The sequence below is a fragment of the Stenella coeruleoalba genome (assembly GCF_951394435.1).
Source record: "Stenella coeruleoalba genome assembly, chromosome: 9".
In the NCBI taxonomy this organism is placed as follows: Eukaryota; Metazoa; Chordata; class Mammalia; order Artiodactyla; family Delphinidae; genus Stenella; species Stenella coeruleoalba.
In genome coordinates, this window is record NC_137155.1 from 81,129,925 (window position 1) to 81,148,668 (window position 18,744).

At 50.5% G+C, this 18,744-nt stretch overlaps 1 protein-coding gene across 1 annotated transcript; it reads right to left on the reverse strand.

Moving 5' to 3' along the window:
• Positions 1–1,694: 1,694 nt before the first annotated feature.
• Positions 1,695–11,684, reverse strand: PAX4 (paired box 4; the record flags this gene model as incomplete). Its single annotated transcript, XM_079931950.1, is given in 14 exon segments — positions 1,695–1,763; positions 1,765–1,827; positions 1,829–1,836; positions 2,169–2,310; positions 2,575–2,630; positions 3,017–3,086; positions 3,455–3,537; positions 3,726–3,929; positions 4,400–4,475; positions 4,803–5,018; positions 5,302–5,505; positions 8,242–8,322; positions 8,616–8,674; positions 11,660–11,684. Coding segments are annotated over 14 exon segments (1,356 nt in total).
• Between the last annotated feature and the right edge of the window lie 7,060 nt (positions 11,685–18,744).

Sequence of the window (18,744 nt, forward strand, 5' to 3'; positions counted from 1 at the left end):
GGTCGGTGGCTATTTACTGAGCCCCACAGCTCTAGAGTATTTGATGATAAAGAGACTTCCTGAAGGACAACTTCTGCACTTGTACCTGTCACAGATGGGAGTAAACAAACATGCCCCCAGTCCCCCCCACCCTGCTTTGCACCATCATCATTCCATCCCCTGCTCTTCAAAAAGGAAAGAATTTGGAGGGATGAGCCCATCCCCCATTCCAAATATCTCCTCTGTCCCCCTTTCCCCCCATAGCCCTCTTTTTCCCTACATCCCAGGGCTTCCCAGGAGGAGCCGTGATTTCTCTGCAGGGAGACAAAATTGAGATGAGTTGGAACTCACAGCCAAGAGGAAGCACGCAAACATGCCCCAGGAGCACATATAAAGGGCTGAGCAGAATTTAAAAAGGGTCATTTCCACTCTGTGTGCTGTTGTGCAAAAATATATATATACATATGCAATTAAGGAGTTCATGTCTCTCTTCTTTTTTTTGTGCGGTACGCTGGCCTCTCACTGTTGTGGCCTCTCTCGTTGCGGAGCACAGGCTCCGGACGCGCAGGCTCAGCGGCCATGGCTCATGGGCCCAGCCGCTCCGCGGCATGTGGGATCCTCCCGGACCGGGGCACGAACCCGTGTACCCTGCATCGGCAGGCGGACTCTCAACCACTGCACCACCAGGGAAGCCCCATGTCTCTCTTCTTAGATTAAGAAATTATTATACATTTTCTTAGATGTGGTCATGGTGTTGTGGTTATGTAAGAAAATTTCCCTTATTTTTTGGAGATGCATGCTGGAGGACTCAGGGGTGACGTGCCACGAGGTACTATCAGTGTGTGTGTATGTGTTATATGTGCATACATGTGGGTATATGAGCACCCAAACACCAAGATAGGTACATATCTACATACATATGTAGATATATATATACATAGATAAATACAAAGATTAGATAGATTGGATAGATAATAGCTAGATACCTAATTATATAGACACATAAATATATTAGATGATAACTAGATAGTTACATAGATAACTAAATTAGATAGATAGGTAGATAGATGGCAAACATTTTTTTTTTTTTTTTGGCTGTGCTGGGTCTTCATTGCTGCGCGCGGGCTTTCTCTAGTTGCAGCGAGCGGGGGCTACTCTTCTTTGCGGTGTGCAGGCTTCTCATTGCGGTGGCTTCTCTTGCTGCGGAGCACGGGCTCTAGGTGCATGGGCTTCAATAGTTACGGCGCTCGGGCTCAGTAGTTGTGGCTCGTGGGCTCTAGAGCACAGGCTCAGTAGTTGTGGTGCACGGGCTTAGTTACTCCGCGGCACGTGGGATCTTCCTGGACCAGGGCTCGAACCCGTGTCCCCTGCATTGGCAGGCGTATTCTTAACCACTGCGCCACCAGGGAAGCCCAATGGCAAACTTTATAATTGTTAAATATAGGGGTGGGATTATGAGTGCTCATGAGAAAAACATGATGGACAACAGAACTACTGCTAATTTAAAAGATGTTTTTATCACTGCCAACTGGAAGCGTCTTAAGGCCAGTGTGAGAAGTGGGTGGGCACGGCTTCTGCAATCAGGTGACATATAAGAAGGGCAAGGTCCACAGATGGGGAGGAGACACAGGAAGGAGGAAGGAGCGGTGCTCTGCTTGGGCAGGCGGTATCAGATCCTTCCCATCCCATCTCCTTTCCACTCTGGACCGCCTCCCTCATCCCAGGCCTCGAAGTGGGGAGCCAGGCCAGAGCAAGACCTGATGGGTACCAAGACTGGCGATGGGGGCAGAGGAAGGAATGGCAAGGATGGCAAAGCAGGAGTGAATCCAGGGAGCTCGGCTGTGGGGGGCAAGTAGCCTGTAGGGATGAAGAGAGGGTGAGCTTGGGCTCGCTGCTGCCACCCCACCCCTCAAAGTCACTGATGGGGAGAGAGGCGGACATCAGTTCTCTACACTGGATATACACACTTGAATCTCCATCCCAGCCCCTTTGCCCGCTCTGACCGTCAATGATAGTATAGACTCGGGGGTACTAGTCTCCCCAACTTTATGGGCCATGCAAAGAATGAGGAAAACTGTATTGAGGTTCCTTTGATGACCCCGACTGGGGATCCATGCCCTCCGGCAGGTCAAGGAGTCAGTTAGCCTTCCCTACACCCTGCAGGAGTGAGGCCTGGCCTGGATTCTCACCCCAGCAGGGCTTGAGACAGGCTTGTGGTGGAGTGTCACTCAGACATCTGTCTGATGCTGTCCCCCAGAACCGCGGATAGCTGGAGGCAGCCAAGGATGCCAGGGCAGGTAGGACCGCTGTGGACACACTGCCGGGGGGTTGCTGGAAAAAGCAAGAGGAAACCCTCAGCTGCCAGTGATGCCTCCTGTTTAGCACAACTGGGACCCCAGGGCTGCACGACCCCACCCCACCCCCAGGGCTGTATCCTGAACAACTTCAGAGGGAGCCATTCACATGGTAAACTCTGAGGACGGCACTTTCTAGAAACATGTACTGTGAGGGCCCAGCGGAGTCATGCATTCTAGCTCAGGCACCCACTGGGAACGGGACAGTGATCCCTTCAGTCTTCCTCCTCTTCCTGGATACCTGTGCAGAGACAGTCCCTGGGGAGGTACTTGGTATAGTCAGGTCCTGGGAAGCACCTACAAGGTAAGGGTGGATGCACCAGAGGGAGGAACAGGGGTCTGGGGAGCAGGGAGTGGAGGTGAGAGGCAGGGAGGTTCTAGGAAAGGCAATGACTTCGGGGGGGGGGGGCGGAAATGGACGCTACAGCCCCAAACTGCCCTCCTTCCCAAGGCGGGGTGTTGGGACACTGGGGAAGAAGGATTAAATCCCAGGGATGGTAAAGTGGGGGCAGTGCAGCCCTGAAGAGCAGGGATTGTGTATGTCCAGCATCTAACACAGGGTCTGGTGCATGGGAGGTGCCGAGTATTGTTTGGTGGTTGCATGGATGGATGGAAGGATGGATGGGAAGGAAGGAAGGGAGGAAAGAAGGGTAGGTGAGTGGATGGATGGGCAGAGAAATCACCTGGAAACCGCATTTCCCCCTTGAGCTTCTCTTGTCGGCGCCATTTGGCTCTTCGGTTGGAAAACCAGATCTGAGGAGGGCAGAAACGATGCAGCTGGCTGTGCGCTCCAAGGCCCAGCACCTACTGCTCTCACCACGTGCTCCTGACCTGGACTCGGAGTGCAGACCCTTCCTCAGCCCTGCCGTCCCCACTTCCTGCTCTGGCCTGGGCTCTCCGTCCCCTTCCTCAGTGCTAAGGCGTGGAGCGGGCCATGGAGAGGAAAGCTCAGCAGAAGCGCAACAGGGAGGAGCCTGGCTCCTTCCTGCTCCGAACAAGCCCGTCTCCGCCTCTGGCCGCCTTCTCTACGTCACCGTCACCGGAAGCGGAAGCGGAAGCCTGCCCGGCCCAGACGCGCTGTCCTTGTGGTGTGTGCACGCTGTGTGGCAGAGCTCACTCACCCTCACCGTGTCTTCAGGCAGAGAGGTGGCAGCAGCCAGCTTCCCGCGGGCCGCTGAGTCAGGGTACTGCCCACGCTGGAACTCTGCAGAGATGGAGGCTCACACAGCCAGGGCGCGGGGAGAGGAGCAAGGCCCCACTCCCCGCCCGTGCCAGCCCTGACCTGCCCTACTCCCCGACGCAGGGGCATCCACGGCCTCCAGCTCTCAGCCTCGGCCCGCAGGCCTCTGGGCCGTTGCCGCCGTGGCCCACCGTCCGCCCCAGCTCTGGCACCTTTCTCCAGCGCCTCAGCTTGGCCTGGGGAGAAGATCGTCCGATTCCGGTGGCCTGTCCCTGGGTGGGGACCCCGGGGTGCCTCGGAGCCGCTAGGTGGCGTTGGAGGAACTGGAGCCAAAACAGCTGCAAAGGGAGACAGTGGCTGGTGCTGGTCTGTGACGGTGATTCCTCTGGTCGGATGGAGTCCCCACGTCCCTGGTGCTGTAGGCAGGGCACAATGCAGGGTGAGAGCAGAGCCGCACCGCTGGGGCATCCACAGTTACTCGGGGGTCGCCGCAGGGGCACTGGGTGGGAGGGTTCGCAGCCATGGTGGGAGCATGCTTAGCATGTGGGGGGAGACAGCCGCAAGGATGGGCCAGGCTTGCCTGATCCCGCAGCACCTCAAAAGTGCTCTGAGTCCTGTCTCCTCGGCAGATCCTGTGAACTTAGAGACCTAGGGAGCTGCGCTCTGTTCCAGGACCTGCCAACAACTAGCTGGTGACCTTGGGTAAGTTACTTCCCTTCCTCTGAGCCTCCATTTTCTCCTGCTAGGAGAGAATAAGACCCCCTGTGAGGCCCACGTTATTGTCTTGTTGTGAGGGTGATCCAAGAAAGAACAAGAAAGGAATCTGAGGACTGTAAAATGCTTAGGTTTGGCTCTGAACATCCCTGGAGGCAGCTCCAAGACCCACCTGGCAACCTGAGCTGTGCCCCGGGGAATCTCTGGTCCTCCTGTATCGCCCGCAGGACTCGGTTGATGGAGGAGACCTGAGGATGTGGAGTGATGAGTGGGGAAACGGTGCCCAGCCCAGGTTGCATCCTGAGGATGTTTCCCCAGTATCCTTTCTCTCCTCTGTCCCGGCCCACACATCGTTCCCAAGGGCAGCCTCCTTTCAGCCCCACGCTTTCTTCTTCTCACCTGGCTCACCACCACCGCTTTTCAGAAGAGAAACTTTTGGGGCAGAAGAGAGCCCAGAAGCCCCGCCCCCCAGCCTGGGAGGCCCCACTGCCAAGTAAGAAGGGATCTTCTTCTCCCTCCCCAGACAACCAGTCTGGCAGCCGCAGTTCCGGTTCTGGGGAGGGGAGGGCACTTACACTGGGGGTCTTGTCCTGGGTGCAAAGCCCTTCAGCGCAGAGCTGGCGTTGGATCTCCCAGGCGAAGAGGGCTGGGCACTCACCCTTCAGCTGGGCGATTCGAGCCACCACAGGTGGTGTGGCCAGGCGTGGCTTGCTTCCCCCAGTCCCCTTGGGCTCCAAGACACCTGTGCGGTAGTACCGCCCTAGGATCTTGCTCACACAGCCATTAGATACCTGGGTCGGGTGAGAAGCAGGGACAGGTGAAGCATGATGGGCAGAGGGTGAGAGTCCCTGGGACAGAAGGAAGCTACAAGGCAAAGTGAGACTGACTGAATCAGGCCCCAGAGTCGAGTCTAGCCTCACCTTTGGAACCCTGAAGCTCCCTATCCCAGCCCTCAAGGAGGCAGCCCAAGCCCCAAAGGCCCTCCGAGTCTGCAACAGCCCCAGACTTGCCTTAAAGGGGCCGCTTCTCCCTGCTTCTTGTGCGCATCACTGGGTGAAGGTCCCAGCACACTACCTTAAGGCTCCGTGAGATGTCACAGGGCCGCATCCCGCTGACGGCCAGCTGCACGATCTGCTGCCGGGTGTCCAGGGGCAGAGGCCGGCCATTCACAAAGAGCCCCCCCAGCTGATTCACACTGCTGATCCCTGGGCAGGAGAAGGAGGCCTCGTACCTGAAGTCTCCCCTCTCCCCAGCCCGCCTGCAGCGTGGAGGACCCTCCTGGGAGAGGGTTACTCAGGCCCCGGTAGCCTGGCTTCCCACCACAGAGAAAATCCTCTCTCCAGGGGACTGCTCCCCTTCTGCTCCCAGGGTCCCCCAGACATGCCACTTTCTTTGGGAGCTGCCTCATGTGTGAGTCTTTGCTCCTTGGCCACATGCACTGGCCCTCATTGTCTAAGGGAAGCAGGGTGGAACGGGGAGGGAGTGACTGGGAGGGGCTCCCCCAGAACGCTGGCTGAGGGCACATGAACCCACGTGGATGGAAGCGGAGCCCGGAGCCATTCCCGCCCTCCTATGCTACCCTGTTCTTCCCACTTCTCCTGGGCATCTTACCGTCCTGCAGCATGCTCCAGGCTGGGCCTCCTCACAGAAGGGCAGGAACTGGGAAGACTGGGGAGCGGAGTTCCTCCTGGGAGCTCCTTTTTTGTTCTTGAGGCTGGACCTGCCGTAATCGAGGGTTCCTTGGGCAGAATCCCTTGCTTAGAATGGCCTTGGGGTGTTTTGTGATAGAGGATAAGGTTTCTAAAGTTTGCCAGTAGATTGGCTACGAAAATTCAATTTCTCTTTACTAAACCTTTGAATTAAAACATCACAGAGCCAGCAGAGGACTGGATCTTTCTGGATGTCCTGATAAGGGCCTGGGAGGGTGGGAGGGCTTTCTTTCTCACATGTTCCATACAAGAGGTCAGGTAAAAATGGACGATGCTTTCCCTTTTCCAAACGGACCACTGTCGCCTCTGACCCCTCAAAAGCCTTGTCAGCCACCAGGTGATACACTTGGGACCAAGTCCTGCCTCCTAAGCTCAGGATGCTATGCCCAGCCAGAGAGGGCACCAGGGACCAAAGATCTCCATATCCCTGGTCTGAGGTGGGGACCAGGTTCAAGGCTTTGCCTTTACTCTCATGCAGGTCCTGATGTTATGTTCTCCAAACCACCAGCCAGAAAGCTTCCTTCAGAGCACCTCATGGGAGGGTCTTGCTCTGGTTTTTGATACTCTCCAAGAAGGTCTGGGGAAACACCAGGGCTCAGCTCTACCCGCTGGCATTGAGGCTTGGGTCCCACCCCCTGGAAGTAGAGATGAACAAGCCTGAAGTCCTGGTTTGTCCCAGAAGACACCTCTCTTGACAGCTTCTAACCCGCTGGGGTTGCTGCTCCCTGTTAACTCTGGAGAGGTCTAGATCTCATACTTTCAGAGGCCAAGTCTCTGGGACCAGACACTCATTCTTGCAACTACTGTTTACCGAAGACATGTCAAAGGGAGAGAGGGAGAAGCAGGAGAGAGCTGTCTCTGATCTGTATAGAAGCCAGTGCGAGCACGAGAGAGTTTCTTGGCAGCCCAGGACACAGGTCGTGGGCCACCACATCCGTCTTGCTTTTATCTGCTAGTAGTGGGAGTTGAAGCCTCCTCCTTTCATGCCTGGACCCCTGGCAGGGCTGGAGGTCCCCCCAGAGAATAGCTGATGCATAGAACTTTCCTGTAATAACCATGCCATCTTGGCTCAGTTAACTAATCTGCAATTATTTACTGAATAAGGTATTAATCATGAGCACATAGCTGGTTGTTCAAGATGAAGGGAGTAAAAAGAATAGGGACAAGGTTTTCGCCCTCCAAGAGATTACAGTGCAAGCAGGGAGGAGGGACGAGCGCGAAGGAAACAACAATGAACTCACAAAGACTATGGCAGCCAGAGCGACTTGATAAATTTCAGGAGATAAATCAGCTTTTACTCACTCCTCTCTAGACGGTTAGAGACACATTCCCCTGCATGCTCTCATCTTTCCAGAAAGGAAGGAAGGCAGAGGTTTCTCCAGAAAGAAAACTGAGGCAGAGATTGGGGCTCCCACAAATCAGGGACCACCCAGGGAGTAAAGCTCAAGGAGGTTTAGAAGCCAGTCCCTCCTCAGAAGCTGCAGTTTCCAGCTTCTAATCCTGAGGCTCTCTTTCTCTGCCTCCACGCCTGCTGCCTCCAAAGCAATAGAGAGAGGAAAGTCAATCTGGGGATGTAAAGGCTATGCCGGGATAGCGGGGGCAGGTGGAAGCTCAGAAAATCAGCCGAACCCTGAATCCTTGATAGGACTGTGTCCCCCCGGGTGATCAGAGCTCAGAGGAGCTGTGGGGTCTCAGGTTCAACATCCAAACCTAAATCATCTCCAAACCTAAAATCACCCCAACTCAAAACAGAAAGCCATCCCCGGTCACCACACCACACATTTCCAACGTTCATATTAACTTGTCTGATGAAAGAACTGGTCCTCACAAGATGGGAGAGCAGGAGAGGGGGCTGAAGGGGCAGGAGGGTGGTGGCTGCAAAGACAAAGGACGAGAGAGGTTGGCTTGGCCACACAAAGACATGGAACCAGCATGAGAGGCGGAGCAGACAATGAGCCTGCAGTGAGCTACCTGTTTGGTGGGGGGGTCTCAGTCTCCTGGCCTGGGCTCCTGAGACCCCTGCAGGCTCCAGGGATGGTGGTGGTGGTCTGGTCCTGCTAACAGCCTCCACTCTGCTCCTGCTTCAGTCCTGCCAGGGGGTCCAGAGCCACAGAAAGCCCGTGCTCAGGAGCAGAGGGCAGCCTTCTGGGAGCAGCCAGTGATGTCACAGGCCATGAGCAGAGGAGAGAGGAGGAGGGAGGTGTGCATGGGGCTGACTGACACCGGCCCTGAGTCAGGGCAAACCACAGCCAGTGACCCACTGTGTCCTTCCACCGGAAGTCCTCAGAGCCTACCTTGCGCCTACCTGCCACCCTGAAGCAGGTACAGAGCCAGTCTCATGCAGGCCCCCTGACTCCTGAGCACACCCACTTAGGGGCCAGTACTCCTGAAGGGAATGGGGAATAAGGAGGATGGGGAATTTCAGACTGTGTCTGCAAGGCTTTGAATGCACGGAAGCCCAAACATGAATTCCAGAACTACAGACACAGCTTCCCAGCCAGAACGCACTTCTGGGTTCCGGGTCAACTCCTGGGTCCTATGTGTATTGCTATAAGAGGTCAATGGGTATATAGACCAACACCTAAATACCGGCCAAGTTGGCTCATGGATCTCTGAGAGAATGCGGTGTGCATAGAGAGAGTATCACATAGCACCAGTTCTTCCCAAGAGTGTCCTCACCAATCCTTCAATTGGCTCCTTGACTGAGGTGACGCCCAGGATGAGTTCTTGCCTGGAAACTGGGGGACCCGGGACTTTAGAACACTGGCAACAGGAGCGATGGAGGGAATGAGCCTCTGAAGGGAGTTAGGTTGCAGGTGGGGTGTTTATCCATTTCTCGATTTATCAGGCTCCATTCTACGCGGGATTTGGTGCTTTTAGACTCTGAGCTATGAATGACACTCCTGTTCCCGCAGAGAATACCACAGGTTATCTGGATTGTTGTTCAGGTGGGGGGGCCAGTGGCTGGAAGGGAAACAAAGCCCCCAGCGCATGGAAGCTTTGTTGCCACCATGGTCTCGGGCAGACCCCGGCATGGGAAGCTCTTTGGGTCCATCGCATACCTTGGAGTCCGTGAAACCCTCTCAGAAGTCAGGCTGAAAGTAAGCAGGGTGTGGTGCTCTAACACTAGACCCAGAGCGGGGAAGAATAGGTTTCAGTGGTAAATGCTTTGGTTTGGGGGGCAGGGGTGTTGATGTTGTATGTTCAGCTTGATCCTAGGATTGGGAACTCTTATTCTCAAAGCAGGGCCAAATATATCACAGAAGTGGGTTTTCTACCTTACCCTGCCATGTACTGCCCTTCTCTTCCAACCTCCTCCAGCATCCTCAGACTAGCCTGGAGCCCTCGGGGACAGGGGAGACTGCCTCAGGCGGTTTCAGCACCAGGGGCAGGACAGCACACGCTCGGGTGGCTGTAGAGGCCATTCACTCCCAGGGCAGCTGGGACTGCTGGTCCCTGGCCTCTGCCATGCCTGGGTGAGAGGAGTTCCCAAGGAAGGCATGTGGTAGCTCTAATCTTACTCCTCCTTTCCTGCCTCATCCCTTCCTCTTGATTTGCCCCTGCATCTGGGGGACGAAGGCTCCACGTCCAGACCCACTATTCCCATAGACAGCTGTGTGAGGGTGGAGATAGGGGTGTCAGGGGGAGAAGGGACAAGACCTGGCAGATGGTGGCGGCAGCGATTTCCCCCATAAACTACCTTCTCCCCCCACCTTTACAACACACTCTTGGGTCTGAACAAACAGAGGCTTTCGACCCAGAGGTGATGGGGGGAGGGAAAAGAGAGGAAGGGCTGTGGCAGGGGGGCCTCGCCAGCCCAGAGGCTCAGCCACTCAGCCCTCTGCCCAACGCACCAGACTGTTTGAGAAGCAAATATCTGCCTTCACTGTCTGGCTCTCTCAACCTACACACACCCCCCAACCCCGGGCTTGGGGCTAATTGTCCCTCATTCACTGGGCCCAGGCCCCAGGCTGCCGCCAGCCCCTGCCATCTGCTGTCAATTATACATTAACTCAGAGGTCTTGCCACCCGCCAGCCAGCCTGTGCGCCCCTCTCCAGTCCGCCCACGGCCATTCCTGCTTGTCCTTCGCCCTGTTGTAGAGCGCTGACAGCTGGCTTCTTCTGCCCTTGGGAGCCCCTGGTGTAAAGCCCTGTAGCTATGCGAAAAGATCTGTCCTCGGGAGAGGCGGCTGGAGTTCCCCTGCCCTTTTCAAGGGGCCAGCAGACAAGACAAGCCCGTGCGTAAAGCTGGAGAGGGCAGGGCGCAGCCAGAACAGAGACCGACGGCTTCCCTCTGACACCTCACCCCGGCCTTTGGGCACTCACTGGGGGTGGAAATGCCAGTTCCAGGCTGTTTCCGCCCCTCCCTGTGGCACCTCCCTGTAGGCTGTGGGGTTCTGGCTCCCATCTTCCCTCTCTCCAGCGAGCCCCATCTCCTGCCAGCCCTCAGCTTTCCAGAGCGCACTGGCCACCTCGCCTAAACCACTCGCTGGCAGCACGTGCCTCCGAGTTTAAAGTCATAGTAGTTTCCTGGCTACAAAAATGTGGGGTATCTTCAAGTTCCTTGGATATTCCTGAGCTTGGTGCTAAATCTGCAACTGCCCACACTGCCAACCCTACTCTCCCAGCCCACACCCCGCTATAACACTTGCAAATCCCAGCGCTTTTCCGCTCAGCGTCTGAAACGCTGGCTACTCAGCTCCCTCCCTCTGAATGTGCCACAGAGAGAGTGAAGAGCACTTCCTCCTAACTGGGGACACAGAAAATGCCCCCCTCTTCCCTCTTTTTCAACACGGGCCCCTAACCTCTGAGCTCAACCCTCCCCTTGTTTCACCTAGGACCAGGCTTTGCCGGGTGGGGTGGGGAGTCTTTATTCCCCTAGACAACCTCCAGCAGAGCTCGGGAGTTCAGGGGTTAGAGCCAAGGGCTCCAGGAGGAGCCTCACCAGGCCAGGTGAGGAAGAGCCCAGCCCAAAGCTGCCAGGTCTGGCACTGTGCGCCTCAGACCTCAGTGGCCCATCACTTGTGGAGAGTGCGTCCTTGGGTCCAAATGCACATCAGACCTGCCCAAGGGGAAGGGGCTGCATCCTGACTGGGGTTTTCAGACCCGCCTGGTGACCCAAAGTTCCATTTATTCCTTGGGGACAGCTAGCTCTGTGCTCTGCAAATCTTCTCCACTCCATCCTGCCCAACTTTGCATGACGTGGAAGATCTGGGGAGGAAGATAGCATTCCATTTTTAAAATACATTTTATTTTAATAGGCTTTGTATTTTAGGACAGTCTTAGATTTACAGAGAAATTTCAAAGATAATACAGAGAGTTCCCATACACCCTATACCCAGTTTCCCCTATCATGAACATCTTACACTAGTATTTGTTATAATTAATGAACCAAGATGGATATGCTATTAATAACGAAAGTCCATACCTTATTCAGATTTCCTCAGCTTTTCCCTAACGTCCTCTTTCTGTTCCAGACTCCATCCAGGACGCTACATTTAGTCCCCAGGTATTCTGAGGCTCCTCTTGGCTGTGACAGTTTCTTAGATTTTTCTTGTTTTTGATAACGTATAAAATTTTGAGGAGTTGTAGAACATCCCTTAGTTTGGATTTGTCTGATGTTTTTCTCATGATCAGACTGGGCTTATGGGTTTTGAAGAAGAAGACTGAAAAAGGTAAAGTGCGGTCCTCGTCATGTCACATCACACGTCAACGTGACTTACCTCTGTTGATGCTGACCTTGATCATCCGGTTGAGGTAGCGTTTATTGGGTTTCCCCACCGAAGTTAATCTTTCCCCCTCTTTTCCATACGGTACTTTTCTGAAGGAAGTCCTATGTACAACTCACACTTAAGGCGTGGGGAGTTACGCTTCACCTGCTTGAGAGTGAAGTGTCTACATTGATTTTGGATTTCTTCTGCTTAGGAGACTTTTTACTTCTCTCACACTTATTTGTTCAGTAATGTATGTCTGTCAATATGGACTACAGATACTTATTTTATTCTTTGGAATATCATTATCCAATATGCTACATTTTTTGTTGCTCAAATCGTTCTAGCTTTGGCCTTTGGGAGCTCTTTCAGTTGCCTCCTTTGTCCCTTTGACATACCCCCATTTTCATGGGGCTCAGTTTTTGTTTTGTGTGTGTTGAGTGTCTCCTTATTTATCTTGTATATTTCCTGCCCCAGGCCTAGAATCAGCCATTTCTCCAAGGAGCTCTGGTACCTTTTGTTGGAGAATGGTATGAGAAACAAAGACCTGGGCACTAGGCATGCTTGCTGCCACTGGGGTGTCAGTGCTTCTGGGTTCTTTCAGCTGACAGAGCAAAGAAATATACATGAGTGTACTAATCCATGTATATAGACATATCTATAAATAGTTCCATATGTAACCATTTGCATCGATATTAAACTAAACATGAGTTCATACTGATGTCTCCAACTCCAGTCCATTATCACATGGATCATTCTGGTTTCCTCCCTTGCTTACCTGTGAAGTCTGTACAATACATAAGTACAATTTATTTTACCTTTAGTCTTACAGACTCCACTCATTTCCAAAGTTACTTAAATCAAGTAACTTGATTTTCCCCACTCCCGTCCCTGAAGCTGTTTCATACATTTGTAATAAACTTAGATTATTTAGTCATATTCTGCAATTCGTTTTAGGATTCCCTAACCTCTAGGTAGTTTTTTAAAATTTGTATACGTTAAGTTTCATTCTCTGTGCTGTAAAGTTCTATAAGTTTTGATAAATGCATAAGGTTGTGTATCCACAAGTACAGTATTACACAGAGTAATTTCACCGCCTTAAGAGGTCTGTAGTGCCTCACCTATTCAACCCCACTCCCTGCCTGCAAGCCCCTGGCAACCACTGATCTTTTTACCATCACTATAGTTTTGCCTTTTCCAGAACGTTATGTAACGGAATCATACGACAGGTAGCCTTTTCAGACTGGCTTTTTTCACTTAGTAATTTGCACTTAAGATTCCTTCATGTCTTTTCACGGCTTGATAGTTCATTTCTTTTTAGCGCTGAGTAACATTCCACTGTATGGATGAACCACAGTTTATTTATGCATTCACTTACGGTGGACACAAGTTTTCAACTCCTTTGGGTAAATAGCAAGGAGTACACTTGCTGAATCACATGGTAAGGGTATGTTTAATTTTGTAAAAAAACTACTAAACTGTCTCCCGAAGTGGCTGTACCATTTTGCACACCCATCAGCAATGAATGAGAGTTCCTGTTGCTTCACAAACCCATTAGCATTTGGTGTTGTCAATGTTTTGGATTTTGGCCATTCTAATAGGTGTCTAGTGGGGTATATCATTGTCATCTTAACTTGCATTTCCTTAATGATACAATGTGGATAATCTTGCCATATGCTTATTTGCCATCTGTATATCTTCTTTGGTAAGATGTCCAGTTAAGGACTTTGATCCATTTTTTCATCAGGTGTTTGTTTTCTTATTGTTAAGTTTTAAGAGTTCTTTGTATATTTTGGATAATATTCCTTTATCAGATATGTTTTTTGCAAATATTTTCTCCCAGTCTGTGGCTTACCTTCTAATTCTATTCACATTGTCTTTCAAAGAGCAGAAGTTTGTTTTTTTTGTGTGTGTGGTACGTGGGCCTCTCACTGTTGTGGTCTCTCCCGTTGTGGAGCACAGTCTCCGGACATGAGCAGAAGTTTTTAATTGTAATAAAGTCCAGCTTATCAATTATTTCTTTCATGGACCGTGTCTTAGGTGTTGTATCTAAAAAGGCGTCACCATACCCATAGACTTTATTTTTTTAGAGCAGTTTTAGGTTCACAGCAAAATTAAGAGGGAGGTACAGAGATTTCCCATCTACCCTCTGTCCCCACACACGCACAGCCTCTCCCATATTCGATATCTCCAGTTTGTTACAATTGACGAACCTAAGGTGTAAATTCTGTAGATGTTCTTTATGAAGCCGAGGAAGTTCCCCTCTGTTCCCGGTCTGATGAGAGTTGTATCATGAGTGGGTATTGGATTTTGTTCGATGCCTTTTCTCCATCAATTGATATGATTTTGTTTTCTTCTTTAGCCTGTTGATGTGATGGATTGCATTCATTGATTTTGAAATGCTGAACCAGCTTTGCATACCTGGAGTAAATTCACTTGATCATGATGTATGATTCTTTTTAGACATTGCTGGGTACAATTTACTAATATTTTGCTGAGGATTTTTTTTCATCTATGTTCATGAAACATACTGGTGTTCGGTTTTCCTTTCTTATGATGTCTTTAACACTTTTGATATTAGGGTAATTAATATTGGTCTCATAAAATGAGTTAGGAAGTGTTCTCTCAGAGATCCAGCTTTGAGACTGAGGACAGGGTTTATCATGCACGTGTACAGAACACTCACTCTAAGTATCACACTATAATTGTTGTTACTACTGTTACTAATACTATTATGTGCCAACAGGTGACGCCGTGATCTATTGACTGAGTTCACCCGTTCCAGCCTAGGACCTTCCCAGCCCCGCCCTTGCTGCCTTAATTCTGCACTCCTGTCATTTCAGTCTCTCTGCTCTTCAGTTTACCCTCTTGATCCCTGGGCTCATTAAGCCTACTATATGAAATTCCTTCTCTGACCTAGAGCCACCTTATCTGGAGATAGTGGGGTGGCTATCTTTCTGCTGCCTTTGAAATATCCACAAACTTCTGCACTTTTGAAAGGGAAGGGGAGGAGGAACATGAGTCATTGATGATCCCAGGTCTTTGCCTCTATGCTTTTTGAAGGTTGTGGGATCTTGGTCTTGGTCTCACTATAGAGTGAGAGGGGACTGAACTGTTTTAATGTGATCTAGTCATCACTGAAACTATGTCTGTAATAGGTCCTACCTAGGAAAGCTCAGTGCTCCAGCTTGGGTAACTTTCCGCTGCTTAGCAAGACCCAAAGGCAATGGGGAAGAGAGCTCCCTCCCCAAGGATAAGGATCTTACCTCGGTCCCAGGAATCCAGAGCTCGTCATCTTTACTGTGTCCACAAAGGCCCCCAAAGCAACATCTGCTCAGCCCAACAGAAGTCACTCTACTACCCAGAGGACAAGCTGTGTAAAGACAGGTAATTATAAATCAAGTCTCATTACTGTCTCTGGCTTGGCACCATCAAGCACAGTAACCAGGCTTTGAATGGTCCGCGTCCCAGGTTTCATCATCAGCCCAGCTGGCATCCCTTTCACCACCAACCCTCAGCTTACCTAATTTCTCTTTACTGTAGTCCTCAGGTCCACTTCTTGTTCGCTCTTACGCTCTCAAATGTCCACTACGTGAAATCAATTATTTTAACCTTCCTTAGACGGCTCCACATTTCTCTCTCTCTCTCTCTTTCTCTCTCTGTCTCTGTCTCTCTTTTGTGGAAGAAAGTGCAGCAGCAGTGATGTTTCATGGAAGCTTCTGTTTACTCTCTGATTCTCTTTTCTTCTCCCACTATTCAACATTTAGATGGTTCACCAAAGCCCTCACTTTCTCCACCCACTATGCCGGTTTCTCTTGTCTCTTGGTACTTTGAGTTCTTTCTCTTAGTTTTCTTTCTGTTTCTCATAATATATAATAGTAATTATCCCAGTCAAGCTGTATTTGGAGAGACGCTGGGTAGAGCTGCTTGACCTCAGCCACGGGGGATCAGCTACTTGGGAGTCTGCCTGGGAGAGCCAGGTGGCCCTGCAGGGTCTGCACGTGGGCTCCCCCTGCAGCCTGCCCAGTGCTCTGCATTTCGTAGGGACCCTGAGTTTGATAGTAATTGTTCATAACCCAGGCTTCCTTCATCACCTCTCCCCTGAGAGTCCGAGCACTGTGATTGGCAGGGGAGTCAGCATCAGGTCAGAAGGGGGAAAAGAGATGCAGACTTGGGAAAGACTTGGCACCTGCCAGCGCTCTGAAACACCAGTTCTCCTTTAAATCCCGTATCGTCCAATAGCCGCTCTCCACACCATGAGTCTGACTTCCTCCAGGGATGGAATTGAAAACACATGCTCTGGAACCCAACAGAGTAAAATCCTTTGGGTGTTATTAGCCTTGTTAAGGAAGCTGGGTTTGAGAATAGAATTCTCTTTTTTCAGGAGAAAAGAAGGAATTTATTTTAAACCAACCAGTAAAAATATCAGTCAAACTATCTAACGTAATTGCCCAAAGATACCAATCTTAGTAACTCAGAAAAAAATGATTCTGGTGGATCAGTAATAAAGAATGCTGATTTTACCTCTGGTATTTTCTTTTCTTTTTACATTGTGGGAAAATATACACCACATAAAGCTTACCATTCTAGCCATTTTTAAGTGTAAAGTTCAGTGGCATCAAGTACATTCACAGTGTTGTATATCCATCCTTACTATCCATTTCCAGAATTTTTCATCATCGCAAATTCTGTACCCATTAAACAATAACTCCCCTTTCCGCACTCCCCCTAACACTTGGACCTTTATGCTACTTTCTGTCTCTATTAATTTGCCTAGTCTAGGTACCACATGAGTGGGATCATGTAATATTTGTTCTTTCGTGTCTGGCTTATTTCACTTAGAATGATGTCTTTGAAAAGGAAGTTCTTATGCATGCTTCCCTTCTCTTTATCACCCTGATCTCAAAAAATTAAAGCTCTTTTTGAAACTATTGGTGGAACCTTGAGTAAGAACGGAGCTGTCAGTCTATGAGCCCTGGGCAATAATGGAGATGTCAGTCTATGAAGATGAAGGGTAGAAGCAAAGCAAGTCTGTAAAGAGCAGACTCCCCTGGAGTTCCAAGTTCACATATCTTGAGTACTGGGAGAGCCCCAGTTGAGAGTGAAGACAAGGCAAGGGAATTTCATCAGCCAGTCCACGGAGATACCAAGCAATTGAAATAGGAAAACGACAGCTTGTCTCTCTCTTCCAGATGCTGGGGTTTCTCTGTACTGGAGGGTGAATCCCCTGAGCTCTGGTCTGCTTGGAAAGGCGACAAGAAGGTAGGGTCAAAATAGAGTAGTTAAAATGCCCAAGTGGGACTTCCCTGGTGGCGCAGTGGTTAAGAATCCGCCTGCCAGTGCAGGGGACATGGGTTTGATCCCTGGTCCAGGAAGATCCCACATGCTGCGGAGCAACTAAGCCCGTGCACCACAACTACTGACCCTGCGCTCTAGAGCCCAGGAGCCACAACTACTGAGCCCGCGTGCCGCAACTACTGAATCCCGTGCGCCTAGAACCCGTGCTCCGCAGCAAGAGAAGCCACCGCAGTGAGAAGCCTGCGCACCGCAACAAGCAGTAGCCCCCACTTGCCGCAACTAGAGAAAGCCCGCGTGCAACAACCAAGACCCATCGCAGCCAAAACTAAACTAATTAATTAATTTAATTTAATTAAAAAAAAAACATAAAATGCCTCCTAACTTCTACATTCTTCCTCTCCTAACTCACTCCCATCTTTTAAAAATGTATGGAGTAGGAGATGAAAGGGGAAAGTTTGAAGTAGAAGGAAGTAGTATGTGGGAAGGAAATGAGAAAGAAGACATAGGAAATCGAGCCTCTTGACTGCGTGGCATCTTCTGTCCTGCTCCATCAAGAGAGGGTGGGAGGACACCCCTGGCACGTGTGTGGAGGGGAGCACATTGCTTGGAAAAAATGAGATTTAGGCCAAATGGCCTCTTATTTGCTGTGGGACCTCATCTTTCTAATGAATAAACTAACCCTAGTTTACCTGCTTCTTTTTGTCATAGGGAGATGTATTAATTCACTACAGCTGCTGTAACAAAATACTACAAACCGGGTGGGCTTAAACAATAGACAATTATTGTCTCACAGCTCTGGAGGCAGAAGTCTGACATCAAAGTGTCAGCAGGGCCATGCTCCCTCTGGAGGCTCTAGGGAAGGATCTGTTCCAGGTCTTTCTCCTAGCTTCTGGTAGTTCATTGGCTTATGGCTCCAATGTTCACATGACGTTCTTCCTGTGTGTGTGTGTGTGTGTGTCTGTGTGTGTGTGTGTGTGTGTGTCTGTGTGTGTGTGTGTGTTTTCAAAAAAGGCATTCTTTTCATGAGGACACTAGTCATTGAATTAGGGGCCCACCTTACTCTAGTATGACCTCTGATTTTAATTGATTACATCTACAATGACCCCATCTCCAAATATAGTCACATTATAAGGTACTGGGGGTGAGAACTTCATCATATGAATTTTTCAGGGGCACAATTCAACCCATAACAGGAATGATCCCATTGTTTTAATTAGCACCTTTCCTATGGTAACCTCTCAGCACTGAGGTTTGGAGAGAGAGAATCATGCCCCTCCAAGACATATCCCAAGAAGGGAGCATCTTCTGCTCTATCCTGTCCTGTCTGGTCCCAAAACTGAGTTCTTACCCTTGGTAGGGACTGCAGAGCAAATGCCCAGCAAGACAATAATCCTCCTTGCTCTCACCAAGGTGCCATTTCTCCTCATACTCTCACCGCAAGTTCTTGTTTGTGGACCAATCCTAAGGACCACCATCACTGTGTGCTGTGTGCTGATTGTCATGTTCTTGTCAATGTTTTTAGATTTCCTTTTAGGTTTATCCTGTCTCTCCCTGGAAATTCTAGGCCCTAAGGTAAGGAGCTGATCAGGAGCTGTCCACGGTCCATTGATAAACAAGCCCTGAAGTTATCTGGCTGCTTCCTGCAAATAACTTGACCATCCTATGACATCCAGAATATGTGAGCTGGGTGGAGAAGGAGGTGAGGGCCAACTACTGGGCCTAACCTGCCAATAAGGCCTCCACTGGGCAGCCAGAGGGCAGTGTTTGGCTACCTAGAACCTGGGAGGGAGGAATCCCTA